Source organism: Oncorhynchus mykiss, chromosome 19 (assembly GCF_057628025.1).
Source record: "Oncorhynchus mykiss isolate SJ-2025 chromosome 19, ASM5762802v1, whole genome shotgun sequence".
Lineage (NCBI taxonomy): Eukaryota > Metazoa > Chordata > Actinopteri > Salmoniformes > Salmonidae > Oncorhynchus > Oncorhynchus mykiss.
The window spans coordinates 75,752,893-75,770,136 of record NC_143040.1 but is presented as its reverse complement, the minus strand read 5'-3'; the positions used below and the strand labels follow the sequence as shown (position 1 = coordinate 75,770,136).

Below are 17,244 nucleotides of genomic sequence, written 5' to 3'. Positions count from 1 at the left end.
TCCTAGTCTTCAACCCTAGTCCTCTACCCTAGTCTTCAAGCCTAGTCTTCAAGCCTTGTCTTCAACCCTAGTCCTCAATCCTAGTCCTCCATCCTAGTCTTCAACCCTAGGCTTCAACCCTAGTCTTCAAGCCTAGTCCTCAAGCCTAGTCTTCAAGCCTCGTCCTCAACCCTAGTCTTCAACCCTAGTCTTCAAGCCTAGTCTTCAACCCTAGTCTTCAAACCTAGTCCTCAACCCTAGTCTTCAAGCCTCGTCCTCAACACTCATCCTCAACCCTAGTCTTTAACCCTAGTATTCAACCCTAGTCTTCAACCCTAGTCTTCAACCCTAGTCCTCAACCCTAGTCTTCAACCCTAGTCCTCAACCCTAGTCTTCAACCCTAGTCCTCAACCCTAGTCTTCAAGCCTAGTCCTCAACCCTAGTCTTCAACCCTAGTCCTCAACCCTAGTCCTCAACTCTAGTCTTCAAACCTCGTCCTCAACACTCATCCTCAACCCTAGTCTTCAACCCTAGTCTTCAAATCTAGTCTTCAACCCTAGTCTTCAAGCCTAGTCCTCTACCCTAGTCCTCTACCCTAGTCTTCAACCCTAGTCTTCAACCCTAGTCTTCAACCCTAGTCTTCAACCCTAGTCCTCAACCCTAGTCCTCAATCCTAGTCCTCAACCCTAGTCTTCAACCCTAGTCCTCAACCCTAGTCTTCAAGCCTAGTCCTCAACCCTAACCCTAACCCTAGTCTTGTTTCTACAGTTCCAGTATTTAACTTCCATAACGGTCCGATGTTCAGCGTTGCTCCAGTTTGGAAGTTGTCAGTCATGAACGTTTTGTCGGCCATGGTTCTGGGCTTCCTCCTGGCTCTCCTCATCTTCATCGACCAGAACATCGTGGTCTCTCTCACCAACGCTCCCGAGAACAGGTAAAGATGTGCCGAAGGCGATGCGCTATATCTGTGTGTGTGTGTGTGTGTGTGTGTGTGTGTGTATATCAACTGTGTGTGTGTGTGTGTATATATCAACTGTGTGTGTGTGTGTGTGTATATATCAACTGTGTGTGTGTGTGTATATATATCAACTCTGTGTGTGTGTGTATATATATCAACTCTGTGTGTGTGTGTGTATATATATCAACTGTGTGTGTGTGTGTGTATATATCAACTGTGTGTGTGTGTGTGTATATATCAACTGTGTGTGTGTGTGTGTGTGTGTGTGTGTGTATATATCAACTGTGTGCGTGTGTATCAACTGTGTGTGTGTGAGTATCAACTGTGTGTGTGTGTGTGTGTGTATCAACTGTGTGTGTGTGTGTGTATCAACTGTGTGTGTGTGTGTGTGTGTATCAACTGTGTGTGTATCAACTGTGTGTGTGTGTATCAACTGTGTGTGTGTGTGTGCATCAACTGTGTGTGTGTGTGTATCAACTGTTTGTGTGTGTTTATCAACTGTGTGTGTTTGTATCAACTGTGTGTGTATCAACTGTGTGTGTGTGTGTGTGTGTGTCAACTGGGTGTGTGTGTGTATCACCTGTGTGTGTGTGTGTGTGTGTATCAACTGGGTGTGTGTGTGTGTATCACCTGTGTGTGCGTGTGTGTGTGTGTGTGTGTGTCAACTGTGTGTGTGTGTGTGTGTGTGTGTGTGTGTGTGTGTGTGTGTGTGTATCAACTGTGTGTGTGTGTGTGTATCAACTGTGTGTGTGTGTGTGTGTCAACTGTGTGTGTGTGTGTCAACTGTGTGTGTGTGTGTCAACTGTGTGTGTGTGTGTGTCAACTGTGTGTGTGTGTATCAACTGTGTGTGTGTGTGTCAACTGTGTGTGTGTGTGTGTGTGTATCAACTGTGTGTGTGTGTGTGTGTGTGTGTATCAACTGTGTGTGTGTGTGTGTGTCAACTGTGTGTGTGTGTGTCAACTGTGTGTGTGTGTGTCAACTGTGTGTGTGTGTGTCAGGCTGCTGAAGGGAACAGCGTACCACTGGGACCTGATGCTCTCTGGGCTCATCAACATCCTGATGTCTCTCCTGGGGTTACCATGGATACACGCAGCCTTCCCCCACTCCACCCTGCACGTCAGACAGCTGGCCTTCGTAGAGCAGCGGGTGGAGGGAGGACATCTATATGAGACGTGAGTTACCTGCACAGACCTGCCCCTTAGAGACGACCTGCACCTTAGAGACGACCTGCCCCTTAGAGATGACCTGCCCCTTAGAGACGACCTGTCCCTAGAGACTACCTGCCCCTTAGAGACGACCTGCCCCTTAGAGACGACCTGCCCCTTAGAGACGACCTGCCCCTTAGAGACGACCTGCCCCTCAGGAGTGGACCCTCATGTCGCATCAGTACAAACCCCTTTTACTGGGAGGGGCCTATCAACCCCCTTCAGACCAGGAACCATTGTTGACCCCACTGGCCAGAATAAGTCCATTTTGAACTGCAGGGTCAGGATATGGCCCCAATCAGCCTGCTATCTTGATCCATATCATATACAAAAGTATGTGGACACCTCTTCAAATTTGTGGATTCGGCGATTTCAGCCACACCGTGTATACAGGTGTATAAAATCGAGCACAGAGCCATGCAATCTCCATAGACAATCACTGGCAGTAGAATGGGCCTTACTGAAGAACTCAGTGTCTTTCAACGTGGCACTGTCATAGGATGCCACCTTTCCAACAAGTCAAATTTCTGCCCTGCTAGAGCTGCCCCGGTCAACTGTAAGTGCTGTTGTTGTGAAGTGGAAATGTCTAGGAGCAACAACGGCTCGGTCGCGAAATGGTAGGCCGCACAAGCTCACAGAATGGGATAGCCGAGTGATGAAGCACATTGGGCTGTTTTTCATGGTTCGGGCCTCTTAGTGCCAGTGAAGGAAAATCTTAACATTACAGCATACAATGACATTCTAGACAATTCTGTGCTTCCAACTTTGTGGCAACAGTTTGGGGCAGGCCCTTTCCTGTTTCAGCATGACAATGTTCCCGTGGACAAAGTGAGGTCCATACAGACATGGTTTGTCGACATTGGTGTGGAAGAACTTGACTGGCCTACACAGAGCCCTGACCTCAACGCCATTGAACACCTTTGGGGTGAATTGGAACGCTGACTGCGAGCCAGGCCTAATCGCCCAACATCAGCGCCCTACATCACTAATGCTCTTGTGGCTGAATGGAAGCAAGTCCCTGCAGCAATGTTCCAACATCTAGTGGAAAGCCTTCCCAGAAGAGTGGAGGCTGTTATAGCAGCAGTGTTCCAACATCTAGTGGAAAGCCTACCCAGAAGCGTGGAGGCTGTTATAGCAGCAATGTTCCAACAGCTAGTGGAAAGCCTTCCCAGAAGAGTGGAGGCTGTTATAGCAGTAAAGGGGAACCAACTTCATATTAATGTCCATAATTTTGGAATGAGATGTTTGATGAGCACGTGTCCACATACTTTTGGTAATGTAGTGTATTCTAAAGTTTGAATGCTTTTTGCTCCAGAATAGGGGCGGCAGGTAGCCTAGTGGTTAGAGTGTGTTGGGCCAGTAACCGAAAGGTTGCTAGATCGGATCCCCAAGCTGACAAGGTACAAATCTGTCGTTCTCCCCTGAACAAGGCAGTTAATCCACTGTTCCTAGGCTGTCATTGTAAATAAGAATTTGTTCTTGACTGACTTGCCTAGTTAAATAAAGGTAAAATAAAAAAATACAACAGGACAATGAAGTTCATATCCACATACATCATCTTGACGACAGAAAATAGACCTACTCATTAAACAACGGACCAAGATGTCATCTACAATGGAGGTAAGTGACTGTAGGTGGAAGTAAAGAGGTATGTGATTCTAGGTGGAGGTAAAGAGGTATGGGACTGCAGGTGGAGGTAAAGAGGTATGTGACTGTAGGTGGAGGTAAAGAGGTATGTGACTGCAGGTGGAGGTAAAGAGGTATGTGACTGTAGTTGGAGGTAAAGAGGTATGTGACTGTAGGTGGAGGTAAAGAGGTATGGGACTGTAGGTGGAGGTAAAGAGGTATGGGACTGTAGGTGGAGGTAAGCGACTGTAGGTGGAGGTAAAGAGGTATGGGACTGTAGGTGGAGGTAAATTACTGTAGGTTGAGGTAAAGAGGCATGTGACTGTAGGTGGAGGTAAAGAGGTAAGGTACTGTAGGTGGAGGTAAAGAGGTATGTGACTGTAGGTGGAGGTAAAGAGGTATGGGACTCCAGGTGGAGGTAAAGAGGTATGGGACTGTAGGTGGAGGTAAAGAGGTATGGGACTGTAGGTGGAGGTAAAGGGGTATGGGACTGTAGGTGGAGGTAAGCGACTGTAGGTGGAGGTAAAGAGGTATGGGACTGTAGGTGGAGGGAAAGAGGTATGGGACTGTAGGTGGAGGTAAGCGACTGTAGGTGGAGGTAAAGAGGTATGTGACTCCAGGTGGAGGTAAAGAGGTATGTGGCTCCAGCTGGAGGTAAAGAGGTATGGGACTGTAGGTGGAGGTAAAGAGGTATGGGACTGTAGGTGGAGGTAAAGAGGTATGGGACTGTAGGTGGAGGTAAAGAGGTATTGGACTGTAGGTGGAGGTAAAGAGGTATGGGACTGTAGGTGGAGGTAAAGAGGTATGGGACTGTAGGTGGAGCTAAATAGGTATGTGACTCTTGGTGGAGGTAAAGAGGTATGGGACTGTAGGTGGAGGTAAAGAGGTATGGGACTGTAGGTGGAGGTAAAGAGGCAATGGACTGTAGGTGGAGGTAAAGAGGTATGAGACTGTAGGTGGAGGTAAAGAGGTATGGGACTGTAGGTGGAGGTAAAGAGGTATGGGACTGTAGGTGGAGGTAATGAGGTATGTGACTGTAGATGGAGGTAAGTGGCTGTAGGTGGAGGTAAAGAGGTATGTGACTGTAGGTGGAGGTAAATTACTGTAGGTTGAGGTAAAGAGGTATGTGACTGTAGGTGGAGGTAAAGAGGTATGTGACTGTAGGTGGAGGTAAAGAGGTCTGTGACTGTAGGTGGAGGTAAGGTACTGTAGGTGGAGGTAAAGAGGTATGTGACTGTAGGTGGAGGTAAAGAGGTATGGGACTGTAGGTGGAGGTAAGCGACTGTAGGTGGAGGTAAAGAGGTATGTGACTGTAGGTGGAGGTAAAGAGGTCTGTGACTGTAGGTGGAGGTAAGGTACTGTAGGTGGAGGTAAAGAGGTATGTGACTGTAGGTGGAGGTAAAGAGGTATGGGACTGTAGGTGGAGGTAAGCGACTGTAGGTGGAGGTAAAGAGGTATGTGACTGTAGGTGGAGGTAAAGAGGTATGGGACTGTAGGTGGAGGTAAAGAGGTATGTGACTGTAGGTGGAGGTAAATTACTGTAGGTGGAGGTAAAGAGGTATGTGACTCCAGGTGGAGGTAAAGAGGTATGTGACTCCAGGTGGAGGTAAAGAGGTATGGGACTCCAGGTGGAGGTAAAGAGGTATGGGACTGTAGGTGGAGGTAAAGAGGTATGGGACTGTAGGTGGAGGTAAAGAGGTATGGGACTGTAGGTGGAGGTAAGCGACTGTAGGTGGAGGTAAAGAGGTATGGGACTGTAGGTGGAGGGAAAGAGGTATGGGACTGTAGGTGGAGGTAAGCGACTGTAGGTGGAGGTAAAGAGGTATGTGACTCCAGGTGGAGGTAAAGAGGTATGTGGCTCCAGCTGGAGGTAAAGAGGTATGGGACTGTAGGTGGAGGTAAAGAGGTATGGGACTGTAGGTGGAGGTAAAGAGGTATGGGACTGTAGGTGGAGGTAAAGAGGTATGGGACTGTAGGTGGAGGTAAAGAGTTATGGGACTGTAGGTGGAGCTAAATAGGTATGTGACTCTTGGTGGAGGTAAAGCGGTATGGGACTGTAGGTGGAGGTAAAGAGGTATGGGACTGTAGGTGGAGGTAAATTACTGTAGGTGGAGGTAAAGAGGTATGTGACTGTAGGTGGAGGTAAAGAGGTAAAGAATACCAAATCAAAGAGAGTTAAAGTTTGAGTCCCCTTTCCTACCTTACCTGCCTACCCACTACTTACCTAACCTACCCTCTCCTACCTTACCTGCCTACCCACTACTTACCTAACCTACCCTCTCCTACCTTTCCTGCCTACCCATTTCTTACCTAACCCACCCTCTCCTACCTTACCTACCTACCCACTACTTACCTAACCTACCTTCTCCTACCTTACCTGCCTACCCACTACTTACCTAATCTACCCCCTCCTACCTTACCTGCTTACCCACTACTTACCTAACCTACCCTCTCCTACCTTACCTACCTACCCACTACTTACCTAACCTACCTTCTCCTACCTTACCTGCCTACCCACTACTTACCTAACCTACCCTCTTCTGCCTTACCTGCCTACCCACCACTCACCTAACCGACCCTCTCCTGCCTTACCTGCCTACCCACCACTTACCTAACCTACCCTCTCCTGCCTTACCTGCCTACCCACCACTCATCTAACCTACCCTCTCCTGCCTTACCTGCCTACCCACTACTCACCTAACCGACCCTCTCCTACCTACCCACCACTTACCTAACTTACCCTCTCCTACCTTACCTGCCTATCCACGACTTACCTAACCTACCCTCTCCTGCCTTACCTGTCTACCCACCACTTACCTAACTTACCCTCTTCTGCCTACTCACTACTTACCTAACCTACCTTCTCCTACCTTACCTGCCTACCCACTACTGACCTAACCTACCCTCTCCTACCTTACCTACCCACTACTTACCTAACCTACCCTCTCCTACCTTACCTACCCACTACTTACCTAACCTACCCTCTCCTGCCTTACCTGCCTACCCACCACTCATCTAACCTACCCTCTCCTGCCTTACCTGCCTACCCACTACTCACCTAACCGACCCTCTCCTACCTACCCACCACTTACCTAACTTACCCTCTCCTACCTTACCTGCCTATCCACGACTTACCTAACCTACCCTCTCCTACCTTACCTACCTACCCACTACTGACCTAACCTACCCTCTCCTACCTTACCTACCCACTACTTACCTAACCTACCCTCTCCTGCCTTACCTACTCACTACTTACCTAACCTTAACGCCCCCTGGCGCGCTAACCAAAATACAGGGGGGTGGTCCTCCCAGGTCTTACCTAGTGTGTATAGACAGTAAATACTACAGGTTATGTATACCCACAGGCCTCTTGTCTAAGCATTCCCAAGGTGCCTTCCCATTCCCCCCCTGGGAACAAAAACAGAACAATTACTAACGTAAAGTGAACAATTTCAATAATCACAAACACAGTCCTTTTGACGTACACATACGTCTGCAGGACCGGCTACTAAATACTTTACAACAACGAAACAGAGGACACACCAAGTAGCTCTCTCTCGCCTAAAAGGAACACTGGCTTTTATCATGCTGCAGGAGTCTGTAATTGAAGACAGCTGTATCCCCTGAGACCATAGACCATCCTCTGTCATAGACCAGACTCTGTCATAGACCAGACTCTGTCATAGACCAGACTCTGTCATAGACCATCCTCTGTCATAGACCGGACTCTGTCATAGACCAGACTCTGTCATAGACCAGACTCTGTCATAGACCAGACTCTGTCATAGACCAGACTCTGTCATAGACCATCCTCTGTCATAGACCAGACTCTGTCATAGACCATCCTTTGTCATAGATCATTCTCTTTCATACCCTTTCGCAGTATGCCACGTGTGACCTGTTAACCTCTTAGACGAGTGTCCTGTGGGTTATAACATGCTCTAAGAGGTTATAGATAGACTAGTGTCCTGTGGGTTATAACATGCTCTAAGAGGTTATAGATAGACTAGTGTCCTGTGGGTTATAACATGCTCTAAGAGGTTATAGATAGACTAGTGTCCTGTGGGTTATAACATGCTCTAAGAGGTTATAGATAGACTAGTGTCCTGTGGGTTATAATATGCTCTAAGAGGTTATAGATAGACTAGTGTCCTGTGGGTTATAACATGCTCTAAGAGGTTATAGATAGACTAGTGTCCTTAATCAGAAGTAACTTTGACGTGTGTGTGTGTGTGTGTGTGTGTGTGTGTGTGTTGTGTGTCTGTCTGTGTGTGTGTGTGTGTGTGTGTGTGTGTGTGTGTGTGTGTCCAGTATTGTCAGTGTAAAGGAGACCAGGCTAACATCTCTAGTGGCCAACATCTTCATCGGTATGTCAGTGTTTCTGCTACCGGTTCCTCTCCAGTGGATCCCCAAACCTGTCCTCTACGGACTCTTCCTTTACATCGCCCTTACATCTATAGACGGGAACCAGATGTGTGACCGCATGGCCCTGCTCCTTAAAGAACAGGTTAGTGACCACAATGCCCTGATTCGTAAAGAACAGGTTAGTGACCACACTTAAAGAACAGGTTAGTGACCACAATGCCCTGCTTCTTAAAGAACAGGTTAGTGACCACAATACCCTGCTTCTTAAAGAACAGGTTAGTGACCACAATGCCCTGCTTCTTAAAGAACAGGTTAGTGACCACAATGCCCTGCTCATTAAAGAACAGGTTAGTGACCACAATGCCCTGATTCTTAAAGAACAGGTTAGTGACCACAATGCCCTGATTCTTAAAGAACAGGTTAGTGACCACAATGCCCTGCTCCTTAAAGAACAGGTTAGTGACCACAATGCCCTGCTTCTTAAAGAACAGGTTAGTGACCACAATGCCCTGCTTCTTAAAGAACAGGTTAGTGACCACAATGCCCTGCTCATTAAAGAACAGGTTAGTGACCACAATGCCCTGCTTCTTAAAGAACAGGTTAGTGACCACAATGCCCTGCTCATTAAAGAACAGGTTAGTGACCACAAGGCCCTGCAGGTGAGAACAGGTGAACAGGTGATTTTGGGCAGTGCCACACATTGACCACAGGGCTTTTGGTGGGTTACTGTAATGGCCTCAGGGCTTTTGGTGGGTTACTGTAATGACCACAGGGCTTTTTGGTGGGTTACTGTAATGGCCACAGGGATTTTGGTGGGTTACTGTAATGGCCTCAGGGCTTTTGGTGGGTTACTGTAATGGCCACAGGGCTTTTGGTGGGTTACTGTAATGGCCACAGGGCTTTTGGTGGGTTACTGTAATGGCCACAGGGCTTTGCAGATCAAAACAACGGTAGGATCTTGTAGGCACAGTTTAAACCTGCACATCTTTTGGAGACCACCGACCAACAGATGACACTGTTAAATCAGTAAAGAGGTTAATTGTTCTCTCTCTTCTCCATCTCTCTCCCTCTCTGCTCCCTCCCTCTCTCTCTCTATTTCTCCTCTCTCTCTCTCTCTCTTCTCCCTCTCTGCTCCCTCCCTCTCTCTCTCTATTTCTCCTCTCTCTCTCTCTCTTCTCCCTCTCTGCTCCCTCCCTCTCTCTCTCTCTCTCTCTTCTCTCTCTCTCTCTCTCTTCTCCCTCTGCTCCCTCTCTCTCTCTCTCTCTCTCTCTCTCTCCCTCTCTGCTCCCTCCCTCTCTCTCTCTATTTCTCTCTTCTCTCTCTCTCCCTCTCTTCTCCCTCTCTGCTCCCTCTCTCTCTCTCTCTCTCTCTCTCTCTCTGCTCCCCCTCTCTCTCTCTCTCTCTGCTCCCTCTCTCTCTTCTCCCTCTCTCTATCTATCTCTCTCTCTCTACTCTCTCTTCTCTCTCTCTCTCTCTCTCTCTCTCTCTCTCTCTCTCTCTCTCGTCTCCCTCTCTGCTCCCTCTCTCTCTCTCCTCTCTCTCTCACTTTCTCACTGTCTCTCTCTTCTCCATCTCCATCTCTCTCTCTCTCTCTGCTCCCTCTCTCTCTCTGCTCCCTCTCTCTCTCTGCTCCCTCTCTCTGCTCTCTCTCTCTTCTGCTCTCTCTCTCTCTCTCTCTCTCTCTCTCTCTCTCTCTCTGCTCCCTCTCTCTCTCTCTTCTCCCTCTCCTATCTCTAGACGTCCTACCCCCCCGCCCACTACATCCGTAAGGTTCCTCAGAGGAAGATCCACTATTTCACGTTTCTCCAGATGATGCAGCTACTGGTGCTGTGTGGCTTTGGCATGTCCCCTCTACCCTACATGAAGATGGCATTCCCTCTCTTTATGGTACTGCTTATACCTATCAGGTACAACACAGTGTACATTACACACTAGGTAGTACACTAAAGCTTGTCCCCTCTACCCTACATGAAGATGGTACTGACAACCAGACAATATGTTCCTCCATCATGTACAGTAGACTACAGACAATATGTTCCTCCATCATGTACAGTAGACTACAGACAATACGTTCCTCCATCATGTACAGTAGACTACAAACAATATGTTCCTCCATCATGTACAGTAGACTACAGACAGACAATATGTTCCTCCATCATGTACAGTAGACTACAGACAGACAATATGTTCCTCCAATACATGGTCTGCTGACACTACAAAACTTGGTCTGGTGTCTGCTGACACTACAATACGGGTTGTGCAGGCCCTTAGCTCGAGACCTCCAATGCGCCTCCACGGCCGTGTATCCGGTGCCTCGGCCTCCTGCATGTCTCCCCAGCCTGGTTTGTCCGGAGCTGCCAGAGTCGCCCTCCTGTCCGGAGCTGCCAGAGTCGCCCTCCTGTCCGGAGCTGCCAGGGTCGCCCTCCTGTCCGGAGCTGCCAGGGTCGCCCTCCTGTCCGGAGCTGCCAGGGTCGCCCTCCTGTCCGGAGCTGCCAGGGTCGCCCTCCTGTCCGGAGCTGCCAGGGTCGCCCTCCTGTCCGGAGCTGCCAGGGTCGCCCTCCTGTCCGGAGCTGCCAGGGTCGCCCTCCTGTCCGGAGCTGCCAGGGTCGCCCTCCTGTCCGGAGCTGCCAGGGTCGCCCTCCTGTCCGGAGCTGCCAGGGTCGCCCTCCTGTCCGGAGCTGCCAGGGTCGCCCTCCTGCCCGTAGCTGCCAGGGTCGCCCTCCTGCCCGTAGCTGCCAGGGTCGCCCTCCTGCCCGTAGCTGCCAGGGTCGCCCTCCTGCCCGGAGCTGCCAGAGTCGCCCTCCTGCCCGGAGCTGCCAGAGTCGCCCTCCTGCCCGGAGCTGCCAGAGTCGCCCTCCTGCCCGGAGCTGCCAGAGTCGCCCTCCTGCCCGGAGCTGCCAGAGTCGCCCTCCTGCCCGGAGCTGCCAGAGTCGCCCTCCTGCCCGGAATTGCCAGAGTCGCCCTCCTGCCCGGAGCTGCCAGAGTCGCCCTCCTGCCCAGGAGCTGCCAGAGTCTCCCTCTCCCATCCCGCACCAGAGCCGCCACCGCGGATAGATGCCCACCCAGACCCTCCCATATAGGGTTAGGTTTTGCGGCCGGGGGTCCGCACCTTTGGGGGCGTGTACTGTCACGCCCTGACCTTAGAGATCCTTTTTATGTCTCTATTTTGTTTTGGTCAGGGCGTGAGTTGGGTTGGGCATTCTATGTTTTGTGTTCTATATTTTCTATTTCTTTGTGGTTGGCCGGGAATGGTTCTCAGTCATGGACAGCTGTCTATCATTGTCTCTGATTGGGAACTATACTTAGGTACTTAGGTACCCTGTGTTTGTGGGAGGTTGTCTCTGTTTAGAGCACTTTGCTTTTGAGCTTCACGGTTTGTTTTTGTAATGTTTAGTTTGGCATCATTTTGTTTAAAATAAAGAAAATGTACGCTCACCACGCCGCACCTTGGTCCTCTCCTTCCAACAGCTGTGACAGAGTGTCTCTCTTGATCCTAGGTCCTGGCAAAGTTGTGCAGACTCAGGACAACTGAGCTTTGGAGGAAAACGCAGATTTAAAGAGGAGTCCGTAATTTGCTTTTTAAATGATCATGATCTTTTCCTCAAAGAAGTTCATGAATTTATTACTGCTGAAGTGAAAGCCATCCTCATTTGGGGAATGCTACTTTTTAGTTAGCTTTGCGACAGTATCAAAAAGGAATTTCGGATTGTTCTTATTTTCCTCAATTAAGTTGGAAAAATAGGATGATCGAGCAGCAGTGAGGGCTCTTCGATACTGCACAGTTATGTCTTTCCAAGCTAATCAGAAGACTTCCAGTTTGGTGTGGCGCCATTTCCGTTCCCATTTTCAGGAAGCTTGCTTCAGAGCTCGGGTATTTTCTATGTATACCAGGGAGCTAGTTTCTTATGACAAATGTTTTTAGTTTTTAGGGGTGCAACTGCATCTAGGGTATTGTGCAAGGTTAAATTGAGTTCCTCAGTTAGTTGGTTAACTGATTTTTGTCCTCTGGCGTCCTTGGGTAGACAGAGGGAGTCTGGAAGGGCATCAAGGAATCTTTGTGTTGTCTGAGAATTTATAGCACGACTTTTGATGCTCCTTGGTTGGGGTCTGAGCAGATTATTTGTTGCGATTGCAAACGTAATAAAATGGTGGTCCGATAGTCCAGGATTATGAGGAAAAACATTAAGATCCACAACATTTATTCCACGGGACAAAACTAGGTCCAGAGTATGACTGTGACAGTGAGTAGGTCCAGAGACATGTTGGACAAAACCCACTTAGTCGATGATGGCTCCGAAAGCCTTTTGGACTGGGTCTGTGGACTTTTCCATGTGAATATTAAAATCATCAAAAATGTGAATATTATCTGCTATGACTACTTCACACTCACCCTCAGATGTCTTTCCTGTTAGCTAGTGATAACTAGTGATAGCTATGGTAACTAGTGATAGCTAGTGATGCATGTCCTATTTGAAACATCACCATCTACTGTCAGCATTTACCTGACAGATTCAGGAGCTTGATACCCCCATTAAGGAAAAAGACTACAGTGGAACGTAATTCATTTGGCTTTTTATTTTCTTTCAGCTCGTTTTGGAGTCAGAGTATAGTTTCAGTATAGTTTTAGTTTTTCAAATGTTTTCGTTAATTATTTTATTTAAGTTTACTAAATTGTTTTTCCAATTTTAGTTTTTATTTGAGTTTTTGTTTACAAACATAACGTTGGAATGGGGTGCGAGATAAAGCACATATGTCCAGGCATCAAGTCTCACTACCACCAGCGTTGACATTGTGCCAAAAGTCCAACGTTAGAAATTGTATCTTACATGTTTTATTTAATTTGGGGGAGAATTGCCATATCTTTCAATTCTGTTTACATTATTTAACAGTTTTAACAAATGTATTTTCTAGTTAATGACATCACCAGCTGTTTTTCAAAGCGCCGGAAGTTCAAATGCAACCGCAACCAAATTGTCTGTCCCTTGTTGCCAGATGGCATAAAGGTGATACAGTACCCACTAACTGACTTCCCACTAACTGACTTCCCACTAACTGACTTCCCACTAACTGACTTCCCACTAACTGACTTCTCACTAACTGACTTCCCACTAACTGACTTCCCACTAACTGACTTCCCACTAACTGACTTCCCACTAACTGACTTCCCACTAACTGACTTACCACTAACTGACTTCCCACTAACTGACTTCCCACTAACTGACTTCTCACTAACTGACTTCTCACTAACTGACTTCCCACTAACTGACTTCCCACTAACTGACTTCCCACTAACTGACTTCCCACTAACTGACTTCTCACTAACTGACTTCCCACTAACTGACTTCCCACTAACTGACTTCCCACTAACTGACTTCCCACTAATTTTTCTTCCTGTTTCAGGAACTGTGTTCTTCCTCACATCATCGAGGCTAAATACCTGGATATCATGGACGCCCAACACATGTAACTACAGACGCAAGACAAAAACATTTAACAGACCAACACATGTAACTACAGACACAGACCAACACATGTAACAGACCAACACGTGTAACTACGGACACAGACCAACACATGTAACAGACCAACACATGTAACAGACCAACACATGTAACTACAGACACAGACCAGCACATGTAACAGACCAACACATGTAACTACGGACACAGACCAACACATGTAACGGACCAACACATGTAACTACAGACACAGATCAGCACATGTAACAGACCAACACATGTAACTACAGACACAGACCAACACATGTAACAGACCAACACATGTAACTACAGACACAGACCAACACATGTAACAGACCAACACATGTAACAAACCAACACATGTAACTACAGACACAAGATAAAAACATTTAGCAAAACGCATGTAACTACAGACACAGATCAACACATGTAACAGACCATCAAATGCAACTACAGACACAGACCAACACATGTAGATACAGACACAGACCAACACATGTAACAGACCAACACATGTAACAAACCAACAAATGTAACTACAGACACAGACCAACACATGTAACAGACCAACACATGTAACTACAGACACAAACCAACACATGTAACAGACCAACACATGTAACTACAGACACAGACCAACACATGTAACAGACCAACACACATAACAAACCAACACATGTAACTACAGACACAGACCAACACATGTAACTACGGACACAGACCAACACATGTAACTACAGACACAGACCAACACATGTAACAGACCAACACATGTAACAGACCAACACATGTAGATACAGACACAGACCAACACATGTAACTACAGACACAGACCAACACATGTAACAGACCAACACATGTAACAGACCAACACATGTAGATACAGACACAGACCAACACATGTAACAGACCAACACATGTAACAGACCAACACATGTAGATACAGACCAGCTCCTGGATAAAAGGACTGTGATTTGTTGTCATCCACACAGGTGAAGCACTGGAACAAAGGGATGGAGGGAGAGGTGAAAGAGAGAGAGAGAGAGGTGCCCATCAGGACCTTTATGAACAGACCAGGTGTCTCCTCTCTCTACCAGCAGGAACAGGTCTGGACCAGCACCATGTGATCAAAAACCAGGACCAGAACTCTGTTCCACCTCTTCTCTCCACAGCATCTCACAACTCCAGTCCAGTGCCATAAAGCTCCATTCCTGCATTTGTATGATTCTCTGTTGTTGGTCTGGTTTGTTTATGTAAGGTTGTGCCATGACTGGCTTGGCGACATGTAGGACCTCAGAGATTTGCCACAGTCTCCCTCTAGTGCAGATTTCTCAGTGACTCTGATATGGTGCCAACATTTAGAAAAACACATTACTGAGTGGGAATGCAACAATTTGCATGCCTTCACACAGACACAACCTCTCTCCCTATCTATCACTCTCTCCCTATCTATCCCTCTCTCGCTCCCTCTCTCTCTCACTCTCTTGCCCTGTGTGTGTCTCTCTCTCGCCCTGTCGTTCTCTCTCTCTCGCCCTGTCTCTCACCCTGTCTCTCTTTCTTGCCCTGTCTCTATCTCCCTCTCTTTCTCTCTCTCCCTATCTCTCACTCTCTCCCTATCTATCACTCTCTCCCTATCTCTCTCCCTTTCTCTCACTCTCTTTCGCCCTGTCTCTCTCTCTTGCGCCCTGTCTCTCTCTCTAGCGCTGTCTCTCTCTCTCGCCCTGTGTCTCTCTTGCCCTGTGTCTCTCTCTAGCGCTGTGTCTCTCTCTTGCCCTGTCTCTCTCTCCCTCTCTCACCCTGTCTCTCACTCCCTCTCTCACCCTGTCTCTCACTCCCTCTCTCAACCTGTCTCTCACTCCCTCTCTCACCCTGTCTCTCTCTCCCTCTCACTCCCTGTCTCTCTCTCCCTCTCACGCCCTCTCTCTCTCCCTCTCACGCCCTGTCTCTCTCTCCCTCTCACGCCCTGTCTCTCTCTCCCTCTCTCTCCCCCCTCCCCCCCTCCCTTAAGATAAGTCATATTTATGTAAGGCGACACCACAGAACAAAATGATAGTTTAACATTGATTTGATTGTGAATACAGTATATCATAGCAATATACACATGTTTTATATGTTTTAAGAAAGGTTTATTTTGATAAATAATAACGATGTGGATCTCATCAATATTAATGTATGTGCTCATTTGTTCCTGACTTTGAAGGAGTAATATGAGCCTGTCTTGATGTTTTACAAATATATATTTTTTACAAATGTTTTTAATATCTGTTTACCTTTCCTTCTTACATATTGCATCTGTGTTTACTAGACCAGCAAGACCATGGAAAACAGTTCCCCAATAACTTACTGTAATTGGGGTGGCAGATAGCCTAGTGGTTAGAGCGTTGGGCCAGTAACCCAAAAGGTTGACAATAACTTACTGTAATTGGGGTGGCAGATAGCCTAGTGGTTAGAGCGTTGGGCCAGTAACCCGAAAGGTTGACAATAACTTACTGTAATTGGGGTGGCATGTAGCCTAGTGGTTAGAGCGTTGGGCCAGTAACCCAAAAGGTTGACAATAACTTACTGTAATTGGGGTGGCATGTAGCCTAGTGGTTAGAGCGTTGGGCCAGTAACCCGAAAGGTTAACAATAACTTACTGTAATTTTTTATTTTACATGAGACATTCCTAATTGCAGATAAGACTGCCATTGGTTTGCTAGTGATCATGTCTTGGAATTAATTGACGGAGAACAGAACTTCCGCAACATTACTTTTGTACCTGCTGGCGGAGCTGGAGTAACACAGCCTTGGGAAGGAAGTAACACAGCCTTGGGAAGGAAGTAACACAGCCCTGGGAAGGAAGTAACACAGCCCTGGGAAGGAAGTAACACAGCCTTGGGAAGGAAGTAAGACAGCCTTGGGAAGGAAGTAACACAGCCTTGGGACGGAAGTAACACAGCCCTGGGACGGAAGTAACACAGCCTTGTGAGGGAAGTAACACAGCCCTGGGACGGAAGTAACACAGCCTTGGGAGGGAAGTAACACAGCCTTGGGAGGGAAGTAACACAGCCTTGGGAAGGAAGTAACACAGCCTTGGGAAGGAAGTAACACAGCCTTGGGAAGGAAGTAACACAGCCTTGGGAAGGAAGTAACACAGCCTTGGGACGGAAGTAACACAGCCCTGGGAAGGAAGTAACACAGCCCTGGGAGGGAAGTAACACAGCCCTGGGAGGGAAGTAACACAGCCCTGGTAAGGAAGTAACACAGCCTTGGGAGGGAAGTAACACAGCCCTGGGACGGAGGTAACACAGCCCTGGGAGGGAAGTAACACAGCCCTGGGAGGGAAGTAACACAGCCCTGGGAGGGAAGTAACACAGCCCTGGGAGGGAAGTAACACAGCCCTGGGAGGGAAGTAACACAGCCCTGGGAGGGAAGTAACACAGCCCTGGGAGGGAAGTAACACAGCCCTGGGAGGGAAGTAACACAGCCCTGGGAGGGAAGTAACACAACCCTGGGAAGGAAGTAACACAGCCCTGGGACGGAAGTAACACAGCCCTGGGAAGGAAGTAACACAGCCCTGGGAGGGAAGTAACACAGCCCTGGGAGGGAAGTAACACAGCCCTGGTAAGGAAGTAACACAGCCTTGGGAGG

The 17,244-nt window shown here is 47.9% G+C and overlaps 1 protein-coding gene across 2 annotated transcripts in view; it reads left to right on the top strand.

The window, feature by feature from the left end:
* The window catches only part of slc4a11 (solute carrier family 4 member 11), a 150,177-nt gene extending 135,055 nt beyond the window's left edge, over positions 1–15,122 (top strand). Inside the window, exons 14-19 of one of the 2 annotated variants that reach the window (XM_090211755.1) lie at positions 748–913; positions 1,937–2,110; positions 8,081–8,276; positions 9,872–10,041; positions 13,535–13,597; positions 14,607–15,122. In XM_090211755.1, coding sequence (XP_090067881.1) covers positions 748–913; positions 1,937–2,110; positions 8,081–8,276; positions 9,872–10,041; positions 13,535–13,597; positions 14,607–14,610 — 773 coding nt within the window. In that variant the 3' untranslated portion in view covers positions 14,611–15,122. Of the gene's footprint in view, positions 1–747; positions 914–1,936; positions 2,111–8,080; positions 8,277–9,871; positions 10,042–13,534; positions 13,602–14,606 lie in introns of those variants that run through there. The other variant, XM_090211754.1, reaches the window with a different exon arrangement.
* Positions 15,123–17,244: the final 2,122 nt, after the last annotated feature.